At 39.9% G+C, this 12,251-nt stretch overlaps 1 protein-coding gene across 1 annotated transcript; it reads left to right on the top strand.

Moving 5' to 3' along the window:
* Positions 1-7,904: 7,904 nt before the first annotated feature.
* On the top strand, positions 7,905-10,095 carry LOC133440629 (sialic acid-binding Ig-like lectin 12). The gene is made up of 5 exons (XM_061717951.1): positions 7,905-7,950; positions 8,071-8,412; positions 8,556-8,867; positions 9,682-9,790; positions 10,029-10,095. The coding sequence occupies exons 1-5, from the start codon at positions 7,905-7,907 to the stop codon at positions 10,093-10,095; spliced, it is 876 nt and encodes a 291-aa protein (XP_061573935.1).
* The last annotated feature ends 2,156 nt before the right edge of the window (positions 10,096-12,251 follow it).

Here is a 12,251-nt window from a genome sequence, read left to right as displayed (position 1 = left end):
CAGTTTTAAGAGAGAACTTAAAACATATCTCTTTAGACAGGCTTTCCCCTGATGTTGATGTTTCCCTGGGCATCTGTGAAGTTACCTGTTGTTGTGCTATTGTGTGTTTTATATTCTACTGCATTTTATCCCTGATGTAAAGCACTTTGTGATTGTATCTACGAAAAGTGCTATATAAATAAATTTTACTTACTTACTTAACCCCACTTGATCTGACTGTGTACAGTCATGTCTGACTATAGATTTCACCCTTAATATCATTCAGTATCACACAGGCTTGAATGACATTGAAGAGAGAGAGAAACAGAGAGACGGGGAGTGAGGAGTTTGCGCGCAGTTTAATACACGCTTCTGAAAGACGGTATTTGCTCCACTATTTTTGCGTATGGCAAATAGCGCTGGCCTTTGTGAATTAGGCGCTTTTTGCAATGAGGCTTATTTGCATAGAAAGGGGGCAATTTTGCACCGAATGTATGAATATTACCTAATTTGCATGCATGCAAATGGCACCGGCGCAGACTGCCACTATTTGCTTGGCAGCGCAGTTTGTTGAGCAATTCGCCCTTTGCGGGTGCTTTGTGAATTAGACGCTCTCTTTTTGTCTCATTTGCACCGGATTTGGATTGTGGATTTGGCCCTAAGTTTTTTTTTAAAAGGATCTTTTGTGAAACTCTTGGTTGAGTGTTTATCTTTCATTTGATTTTTTTCCAAGACAGGATGATGTTACAGTTGGGGCTGACCGATTGGGACCAGCAGATGCTTTTGTGCGGCCAGTCCGAGAGCCTACAATCTTGCTTTCAGGTTGAAATAAGAAAAACTGCTGTTTCTTCACTGGCTGCTGGAGGGTGGCTCCAAAGACAAGTCAGTCAGTGTCCACTGACTCATGATGAAATGTTTACAACACTTTTAAACAGTGTAATTAAATAAAAAAGGTTCCATTCAATTTCACATACATTATTTATTTACATCCATCCATTTTCTATACCCGCTTTATCCTTTGCAGGGTCACGGGTCTGCGGGTGCCTATCCCAGCTAATTTCAGGTGAGAGGCAGGGGTTCAACCTGGACGGGTCGCCAGTCCATCACAGGGCCACATAGATACACAGACAACCATCCACACTCACACCTACAGGCGATTTCGAAATATCAATTATCCCAGCATCCATGTTTTTGGACTGTGGGAGGAAGCCGGAGTACCCGGAGGGAACCCACGCAAGCACGGGGAGAACACAAACTCTGCACAGAAAGACTCCCGTCGGGCCCGAGAGTCAAACTTAGAACCTTCTTGTTGTGAGGCAACAGTGCTAACCACCAAGCTACCGTGCTACCAATATTTATTTATTTATTTTTTATTTTTTGCACCACCTCTGGTAAATTTATGTTTAGCAAATTTTTTTTCCCATTTCAAAGCCAAACATGGGTGACGCCATGTCTGTCATGTGCTGTTTTACAGTGTATGGGCCAATCTTGCTGAAGCTGTGCGATACTGCCATCTCATGGTAGCTCGGGTTTTGTATTTTGTATTGCAGTGAGACACTTGCATCTGAAAGGGTTTGTCATGTAGGCCTATCCTTCTTTCACTTTTGTTGGAGGCAACCACATCAACCACAACATCAGAAAAAGGCTCAGATTTCATTTATTGAGATAAATTTTGTGCAAGTGAGAAGGGAATTTGAATTCTTTACATCTGAATGGGAATCATTCAATTTGAACCTGAATTGGTTGATTTGAATAATTGCTTTTAAAATCTGAATCTAATTGGACTAATTTGAAATTGAATGTGTATCACGATAAAATCAAATTGTATTTCATTGCTTTATTCATTCTCACTTTTCAGTTTCACTTCTCTTTATTCAAATTCAGTTTTTCTATTCCATTTTCTGTGCCACACATCCGGGACCTCTGGTGAGGCGAAACTAGTTGATACTGTGCATTCACACTGGAAGCGTCACGGGCGTCATAGGCATCTGGCTGCCATTCATTGTCTATGAAAACTCGCTGCGAGAGGCGTCGGAGGCATTGGGAGCAGCGCGATGGAGGCGTCCAGACCTTCAATTTGAAGTTGAGAGAATCTCAAATGAGCAAATGAGCAGCGGCGACGCCCAAGCAGCGTCCAATCACAGACCGGGATTCCCAAAGCAGGGCACCTTGCCCAAAGCACATTGTACTTTCGTGTACACACAAACATACACTCATTCACATGCACACATGAGCATAGCTGTGCGCACATCAACTTATTTTTTATCAGGAATGCATCTATTTCATGTAGCAAACTGACATTATTGCTAATTTGACTGCCCTTTTTACCTGAACTCTGCTCATGTAAAAAATGTGGGCTAACTGATGGTATATGGTCTTAATTATATTATTTAACTACATCGATCCAATGCAAATTCATCAAACACAGTTTAAACAAGATGACCAAATTCACTACAACCTGGTGTGTCAGTGGTGCTCACCAGGATCAATGGCTTGCTGATATGATGTCCATCCTGTTGATCTGGGGACCAACCTCGTTGAGGAGAGCATCAAACTCACTCTTATCTACGCGGAAATAACGCCGAAACCAAGCATCGTCAAAATGGAGCACCGGTATCAGATGATGAAATATCCGTGGAGTTGCCGGTTTGCAGCACTTTGTGGACCCAGATCGGCCGACGGCGCCAAGCCCTGCACTTCCTCAGCTAATGCACTGCTGAAATATAAATAAGGTTTGCCAAAGTCCGATCCATGGATGGATGGATGGATTGGATGGATGGATGGATGGATGGATGGATGGATGGATGGATAGATAGATAGATAGATAGATAGATAGATAGATAGATAGATAGATAGATAGATAGATAGATAGATAGATAGATAGATAGATAGATAGATAGATAGATAGATAGATAGATAGATAGATAGATAGATAGATAGATAGATAGATAGATAGATAGATAGATAGATAGATAGATAGATAAGAGTCTAGTTGAACTCTAACTCTATAACCTCTCTAATAAAAAAGAGAGATAATGAGATAATACCCACATATTGTGGATTAGGATCACCTGATAGATCTCTCCAAAGAGTTGCTAATCCTGAAAGTGTTTTCTTAGGCGTGGTTTGCATTTGCCGTGTGCCAATCTTAATTTATTCTTCCCCATATATACCGTGCTTTACTCATCTTGTTAAGTGTTTCCTTTAATATGTCAACAAAGGTATACAAATACACCTTGTGATTGCAGAGATATACTAATTAAATTAAGAATATGCAATGTCCAGCAAAAGAGGCTTCGGGTTCATAGGGTTAAACTAATTTATAGTCTGTAACTGCTTTGCAATAGAAATGCGATAGTGTGAAGAGGGACGTAGGTAGTGGACATTCAACAGAACACATGCAACACATTTGTCACACTGAATGCACCTACAGCATCCCAGTCGTCTGTGGCCCTGGTGTGAAGAAGAAGGTTTCAATTTCTCTGAAAAAGTGCATATTTATTTTTGGAAATACCATATGATCAAGTTCCTCAATTTCTAAAATGACTTGATTTGTCTTTGGGAGGAAGCTCACTTTGGACGAAGTTGACTCTTCTGCACAACTTAAGACGATGTAAGTCATTATATATTTAAGATCATACAATTTCAAATGGACAGTGGGGAAAATGGTTAACATTTTATCATCTTTTGAGCTTTTGATATTTTAAATGGAATTTACAAAGCTTAAGGTTAAGGAAACAAGGGCAAGAGCTCCATGTTTAGTTTATCTGTTGCAGATTGTTAATCTTGAGTATGTTAAACGCACAAACCTCTACATTTAAACACGTTTTTGTAATGACTGGCTTTAAAACTCAATGCTGTGATTTTCTTCTTTGGGCTCTTTTGTGTTCACAACCTAATCAACTGATTGTTTTTTATTGTTCTGTAGATATTGCGACAAAAATATTGGAAACATTTATCTCTGTATTGAGATCACACGGCAAAATTGGACTTTTGCTGATATTTTTTATAATTTAGATGTCCTGTCCATTACATTAAATGTGCACAAATCATTTTTAATAATGCATTAACATTTAAAAACTGCTCATTTCCAAATCAACAACTGATTATTGTTTCCCATACTTAAAAATGAATTAAAATAAGTTATGAAATCTATTGAGTAAATCCACTGAAATAATTCATGCTCAAAGTTTTTTCATTGATATTTCAAACTGTGAAACTGTTTACAAAGAAAATTGTCCTGTGAAATAACACTGTTCAAATAAGGTGGGGTTTTTTTTTTTGATAATACCCTAATTTCTTTCCGTTTCGCAACTTGCCCAGAGTCCGTTTACAGAGAGCCTGGACACTTTAACTTCCCAGTGGTGCACTGGGAAGTTATAGTTTCCAGGCTCTCTTGAAACAGACTCTGGTCAAAACACCTATAATTCATAAATAGTATGCTTCCAAAATACTTCTCAATGAATGTGAAATAGCTAAATCTAATTATGTAAACCTAGGCATTGACAAAAAAGCTTAAATTATAAAAGGTTAAATTATAGTTTCTCTTCTGGATTCGTGGTGCGAGTGGTGGTGATGGGGTTAAGGAGTCCAAATCAGGATTCAATCTCAATGCCTGTAATCCCATTGTTAAAAAATAAGGAGAAGAAGCTGAGGGACTGAGACTAGTGGTGTATGTCGTAATGAGTGCGGAACCGAAGTGTGCCTCCATGTTGCGTGCGTGAAACAAGACGGAAGACACCAGTCATGTTCATTGAACTCACCTTAATAATACTTTTTTTTTAACTTCCTCAGGAGGTGGCAAAAAAGAGGTCATCAGAGTTCATGCCTTTCTTATGGCAAATTATGCAGATAATGTTGTCATACATGGTAAAACAGGTCATTGGTACATTTTCCCCTGACAATCCCCTCTTCTGGTCATATAAAACTATTTTTTTTGTTTTATGTTTACCACAAACTCAAGAATGCAGCATTATCTAAACCTTCCTTATCTGAATTATTATCATGCTACAGTGTTTTTGTGTCAACTTTATTTCCTCCTGACTCTGTAGTCTTTCCTCCATATTTATAAGCTTCCCCTGTGTCCCTCTAAATATTTAAATGTGGTTATTTGTTTTTTTGTTTGTTTGTTTGTTTTATTTCTATTTCTATATTCTTCTTCTAACTACTCCTCCAACTTCATTATCTCTTTTACGAGTCAACTTTTTCTCAATAAAGTATTAGTTCATTCTTTCAGACATTCCAAACGTTCAGATTCATATTTCTTTCTCATAGTTTGAACTATGCCGGACTTGGGATAAGGTTGAAGCCTACTCTTTCCTGACCTCGTTACAGCAAGAAGGTATGTGCACACTTTCTTTTATAGATGTCTCTACCAAGGGGCAGGGCTTCAGGGGGGCTGGAGGGGCGGTTGCAAGTGAATCTCCAAATATATTTTGGGTAAAATAATTTCCTCAACAGCCGTCTATCAACATCATACGTCATCATCGATCACTTGTCAACAGAGCGCAGTAATCCTACAGCCTAAACATGAGCGGGAGTTGTAAACACAAAAGTGAAGCGATATAACGCAAAGAAAAAGAAAAAAGGGAGCAAGAAAAAGCCAAATTGCCCAAGCTAGACGCATATTTTATTCGCCCTAATCCTCCCCCTGTGGGAGATGAACCTGACGTTGTTAGCAGCGATTCATCCCCGGGCCCGTCCCGGGGATGAATCAGGTCATGAGACGAGAGGCTCCAGGCTGCAAAGGGTCTGGTCATATGCCCCGCCCGCCGGCCCGGCTGTGATATGTTCTGCTACTGTCTCTACCCAAGGGTGATCCGTTTACAGTACAATTCCTGAAATGCAATGTGGTTCATCTTTAGCCACAACCACAATAAAGGCTGATGCAGTATCTTTTAACTGAGCCTCAACTCAATTCCAAGACTGAATCCAATCCCTTGCAGCAGCCATTAGAGAAAGCAGGCAGACCAGATCTGCGTTAGATGACTTCCAGAAAGTAGTCCAAACAACAGACGGGGCAGCGTCAGGAAAGAGAGGGCAGCTAGTCTACTACCTGTGTCAGTGTGCTATTAACGTGTTTGTGCTGCTAATTAGGCTGTTTGTTGTTGGTGCAATGCCATAAGATACTGGGATACTTTAGTAACCCCATAGTGTCCTCTAGTGGCAGAGTGAACCCAACCCACCGGCTACATACCACACCCATTTTCTATCGGTGCCAACTGGGAAACTATTTTAAATCGATGGTCACTAGAACACTAGGCTGCTGCTGGAGGTCGCAGGCTGGATGACCATAACCTCTCCCTGTAGTGATATCGGAAGATGGTGGATATTGGGATGGTGGCTGGCTGTTTTCCTGGTAGTTCTCCTGAAGGGGGCGGCAATGGTGCTAGGGGACAGGGCTGCAGGGTTAGTCATGTCTATCAGAGGATGACTTACAGGTGCTTCACTGGGGGTGCTTGGCTGCATTGGAGACAATTGGATGTGTTTCGGTGCCGTCCTGATCACCACCAAGCCAGTGTCAGAGTCGCCCTCATCCTCTTCCACTTCACTCTCAGTGAGCAGGTGGGACTGTGCGTAGCAAGTTGGGCAGTCCTGTTGAACCTTTCACAATGAATGTTGCCCTGGGGGTGATAGGGAGTAGTGCGGCTCTTTTGCACTCCATACAGTTTGCACAGCTGCTGGACACTTTCAAATTGTTTCCCCTGGTCTGAGTGCAGCCAGGCTGGGACCCCATAATGGTATTACCACTCCTGGACCAGTATCCTGGCTACTGTAGAGGCTCTCCCCGGTGGGTATAGCCTGGGTGAATTTGGAGAAGGCTTCAGTCATTATTAAAACATTCTCCTTACCATCCTGAGAAGGTTCCAGCCGGGTGAAGTCGATAGCCAGGATTTGATTTGGTATTGCAGGCAGCAGATGAACCATGGGGGCTTGAATCCCGGGTTGGGTGGACTTACCAAAACCACCTTGTTCACATTTGGCACACCACTTGTGGATGTCCTTGTTCATCCTTGGCCAGTAGCACCTCTGCCTCACTAGCTCAGTGGTCCGCTCTATCCTCTGGTGGCCATGGTTTTGGTGGAGCTGGTTCAAAACCTACTCTTTGATGCTCTCTGTCAAAAGAAGCTGATCCTCACCCCCATCTGAGCGCAAAAATCGGCGATACAGGAGGGCATTTGTCTGAATCAACTGAATCAACCCACTGCTGCATCAGTTTATGCACATGTGGGCTCAGTCCCTGTCTCTCAGTCTGGCTTGGAATCCCTTTTCTCACCCCAGAACTGAAGGAAGGTGCCTATTGCTGGGTCAGGGTGCTGTAGTGCCTGCAGGTCAGCAGAGGTGCGAGAGGGTGAGACAGTTGCTGCAAATTGTGTAGCGTGTTCATTCTCACCTCCCCCAGTGGCCAGTTGTAGGGCCGCAGGTACCCTGGTTCCTGGCAAGGCTTGTTCCATCTTCTGGGAGGTTGTAGTGATTCTTGACAGAGCATCTGCATTTTTGTTGGTGCAGCCTGGGTGATATCGGACACTGTAATCAAATGCGGACAGTTCAGCAACCCACCGCTGCTCTGTTGCCCCCAATTTTGACTCAAAGGATTATTGTCAGTTTTTGGTGTTGGGATCTGATATTGTTCTGGAGTAATGCCCTTGCAGCGCTTTTTACACGATAATTAACTTTTTGTTGCTCCTAACACTTTTCATTCTAACCACATTTGGGTCTTCAACATCACCAATCCCTAACAAAATTGTTTCTTGGAAATTGTCCAAACCGCATGTCTTCATCAAAACATTTTTAGCTGGTAGTGCTAAAATATTACTTGTTTCCACATTATTTAGATGTTGATTTTTTTAGTCTGTCTTTTAATGTTCAATTAAATATACTAAACATGTAAACTGTGTTTTTGTAAACTACAGACTCAAACAAAGATGGCTGAAGTTCTAACTTTCGTTCTTATCGGCTGTTTGATGCAGGGTGAGTTACCATCCATTAATATTAGATTTGTAAAAAAGCTTATTAAAATGTATAACCGTTATCTTAAACATTCATAATTCAGTATATTGTGTGTCTGTGCGCATATGTGTGTGTTTCCAGGTGTCCGGTGTGGAAGCTGGTACGTCTCTATTCCGCAAAATGCAGAGGTCATGGTTGGATCCTTGTTGACCATCCCCTGCTCCTTTGACATAGAGAGTCGATACAATAATGACCTTAATTCTGACTGCAAAGCATTGTGGGAAACTGAAAATGAGAACGTTGGCAAAGATTTAAAGCTAACTACAACTATTGAAACAACAGGAGATTTAACAAAGAAAAACTGCACCACAACCTTCAACAACTTGTGCCCTCATCACTCTGATACATATTACTTCAGACTGGATTGTCCCTATCGCCTGAAATATACGTATACAGATAGAGCTGTGACTATTGCAGTAAAAGGTAAGTTTTAAGGGAATGTTTAAATGTCATACTCAAAGACATCTTAAAGTGATTTTAAGGGCATTCATACAGAAAAGAATAGAAAAATAAATGTATGAACAAGTTTATACTTATTGAGTGGTCCAGATATTTCTTCCTTCCAGAGAATCCTCGCACGCCGACTCTGAACCCGTCCACACTGGAAGTGAAGGAGGGAACCTCAGTGAGTCTGAGCTGCTCTGCTCCGGCTGCCTGTCTGTCTCATCCTCCAACTCTGACGTGGATCTCCACCCTGGAAGACAGTCAGAGGACACTGCAGGATAATCAGGACAAAACTAAAGTAGTGACTTCTGTTCTGAGCTTCACTGCTTCTCACCTCCATCACAGAAAGAAATTTTCCTGCACAGCCGTCTACAGGAAACCAGATGGACGTCCTGATGAACCTGTTACCAAAAGTTTAACAGCTGATATTTCATGTAAGTTTAATTTCTCTTCCTTTGATGATTTAAATTGTCTGGTGATCTGTTATTTGTAGATCCAATGAAATTTGATCCTCGAATGTCCTTTCCAGCATGTAAGAAAATATGATAATAGTTATATTAACATGTTTTCTTTAGTATGTATTTATACAGGATCTTCAGTCATTAACACAGTTAAAGGTTCACATTAACTTAATGTGAAAAGTTCACATTAACATTAAATTAGTGATTTAAACTGGACAAGAATGAACAGAGGAATACATTGCCTCTCTTCCTTTCAATAATCTTAAATAAATGTGAAAAAAAGTCTCTAAAGTTTTTTTTTGTTTCTTTACACAACTAACAAAAAATGACTTTAATTGTCTTCGATTACATGATCTCAAGATAAATACTGGTACTTTACACAGAAATCTGAATTATAGGGTACATTTAAGAACACTAATTAGTGCAGCCTCTTATATCACTTGAACTGTACGATACATTTTTATTTCCAACTGGCAGAATTTAGCTTTGTATAGTGATAACTATTTATTCTTTATCACTAATCTGTTGCATTCAGGCTATAAGGAGTCAAATAATTTGATCAGCATATCACGAAATTCAGTGGTTTGCTTTAAAATGAGTAGCCTACCTCACCTCAAATATTTATGATAACAAACCAAAGATTCCTTAACCTGGTGTTCTTCATTGCTTTGGTCTAAACAACCATTTCAGTTTCAGTTTTTAATGTGGAAAAGACTTATCTAAGCCCAATATGCATCTTTCTTGTTTTTTGGTCTTTCTTTTTTTTTTTTTTTTTTTTTTACCTCAGATTCACCTAAAGACATCAACATTTCTGTCAGTCCATCTGGTCCAGTACTAGAGAACACAAATGTGACTCTGAGATGCAGTAGTGATGCCAACCCTCAGAGCTACACCTGGTACAGAGCTGATGGAGACCAGGAGACTGTTATTGGGACTGGACGTGTTTTAACCATCACAGCATCAACTGTTAGCAGGTTCTTCTTCTGCAAAGCTGGAAATGACCTTGGAGACAGACGCTCTGAAAACTATGAATTAGATGTTCAGTGTATGCATGATCGTGATTATCTTCACTTTTTAATTTATTTTAGAACATTTTGACATTGATTCAGTTAACCTTTTTCTCTATTGTTACAGTTCCTCCCCAGATCCTGCTCTCATCTGGCTGCACCAAAACTGCAGACCAGCTCAACTGTTCCTGTGAGACTGCAGGAAATCCTTCTCCTTCTCTGCATTGGTATTTGGATGGACTACCTATCAATCAATCTGGCAAATTTCTTGTGAGCACAGAGTCTTCAAATGAGAAACATGTGAGGAGCATCATCACTGTGAATCAGCCACAGGAGAGAGATCTTTCCACCTTACTCTGCCGCAGCTTCAACTCTCGGGGATCATCCAGTCACCAGTTTTGTGTCAACAGTCTTCAGTCTTCAGAAAGTCAAGGTCTGTTTTACATACAGTATAATTGCTCATGTCATATGTTAAACAACCTGCATTTATGTAATCCACAATATTTAGCACAAAGTTTAGAGCAAACATAGCATAGAACGGAAAGTATTCTACTTTTTCCACAAGGATGACAGCGTTTTAATGAAGCGCAGTCGGTCAGAATCTTCCTCAAATATCATTGTTTTTTAGAAAAAACAACAAATTAATGTCCAGAGATTTTTTCACAGGACAGAAACTAGCTTAAGCTTTTTGCTTTTGCTGTCATAAGTTTTAATTATGCTCACGTCATAGTGAGCTGCTGGTTGATGTAGATTCACAAGGTCGTTTGTTATTGTGAAAGGACATTTTTCTTTGAATAGATCGCTTCACTTGTTGTTTATTATATTATATACATGTTTATTATATTCTAAAGGGGATGGTGTAAAGGAAATTAACTGTGGGATGTATTTGTTTTTTGCAAGCATGATCTGCCCTTCTCTGCCTCTGATTGGCTCATCAGTCCTCATTACGGATGGGAATTGATAAGATTCCCATCCGAAGATAAGACGATTCCAATTTAATTTTCGATTCGGATATCGGATATCGATTCCCTTAACGATTCTCATTTGGAAAAAAAGGACAATAATAGGTTGATTATTATCACTGATATAACATTTTAATAATAATAAATTAAATATTCTTCTGTAGAAATGAACAAAGTACAACATAGATTCTTCTGTGGCAGTTCCACAAGAATGTCCAACATTCTTCTAATAGAAATTAAAATTCTCCTTTTTAAAAGGATAATGATATGAACTGAACACTGAAAAATAAAACTATGTCAGCCAGTGACAAAAACAATCAAGTCAAATCCAATCAAACTGTGCATTTTGCAAATCTGCAACCCTAACCCCCCTGACGAAATATCCACTTGACAAGTATTGCAAGTTGCCCTGTTGTCGTTTTTATTACTGAAATGTAACCAGACTTTTGAGCGTTTGAATCACTTGAGCCATGTTTACTAGTGACTGCTGGCTTACATGCGTGGTGACGTCATTTGTGCCGAGTGGTATTGAAAAAGGAATTGTTTGAAAAATTTGCAAACAATTCCTACGAATTGAAACCCAGGGAACCGCTCACGCCTACACCTAACCAGTCTAACTAACCAAGGCAGTGAGTACTCACCAGTTGGAGACAGTGTAGGGTGGGTCATCATGTCATCACCATCCTATGAAAGAAAATTGGGCAATTTGGCTTTCAGACACAACTGAATGATGTTGATCAGATTGGTCTGAGAAGTGGGTATACCTGATGCTGAATGAAAAATAGGTGGGTATACTCCCATGTACTTTGCTCTATACTACACAGAAAATACACATAGAAACAGAAAATAAATGTGGAAAGTGAAAAACATTAAGTTCATTTGTGGCTTTGAGAGGAAGATATACAAGCCTGGTGTGGGATCTTTTTATTTGCACAGCTCTCACTCAGTTACAGATACTCAATGTTTGTGGTGTTATACACTTTAAGATTATAAAAATAGAAATATTTGAACACTGTCGGATTGTAGCATCCCTCGTGACGAGAGTATTGCGTGCCAGGAATAGCTCACATACATATTATGCTTGGTTTGCTCTTCATTTTTGTATCAGCAAAAAAAAAAATCAAATAAAGGACTCTGAAAAGAGATGTAAAAATATCTAAAATGAATTGGAAATTCCATCATAATCATTACACACTTTATAAAGGAAGAGTGCAATGAATGAGGGCAGATGTTGGAAAAAAACTAAATCACTTATTATTCCCTAATTTCATGACATGACTGCATATTCTAATTTTAATATTTTATTTTGTGTTTCAGGTGGAGTGTTGTTGCCTGTTTTCATCAGCACATCTGTGGTTTTATTCGTGGTGTGTATTCTGCTGTTCGTT

This window comes from Cololabis saira, chromosome 3, assembly GCF_033807715.1.
Source record: "Cololabis saira isolate AMF1-May2022 chromosome 3, fColSai1.1, whole genome shotgun sequence".
Classification (NCBI taxonomy): domain Eukaryota; kingdom Metazoa; phylum Chordata; class Actinopteri; order Beloniformes; family Belonidae; genus Cololabis; species Cololabis saira.
This window is presented reverse-complemented; position numbering and strand designations above follow the sequence as displayed.

Bases quoted from the DNA above. Each gene is read 5' to 3' on its own strand.
- LOC133440629 (XM_061717951.1), top strand. From the start codon at position 7,905: ATGGCTGAAGTTCTAACTTTCGTTCTTATCGGCTGTTTGATGCAGG. The intron at 8,868-9,681 runs GTAAGTTTAATT...TTTTTACCTCAG, and splicing joins TTTAACAGCTGATATTTCAT to ATTCACCTAAAGACATCAAC. The intron at 9,791-10,028 runs GTACAGAGCTGA...CTATTGTTACAG, and splicing joins AACCCTCAGAGCTACACCTG to TTCCTCCCCAGATCCTGCTC.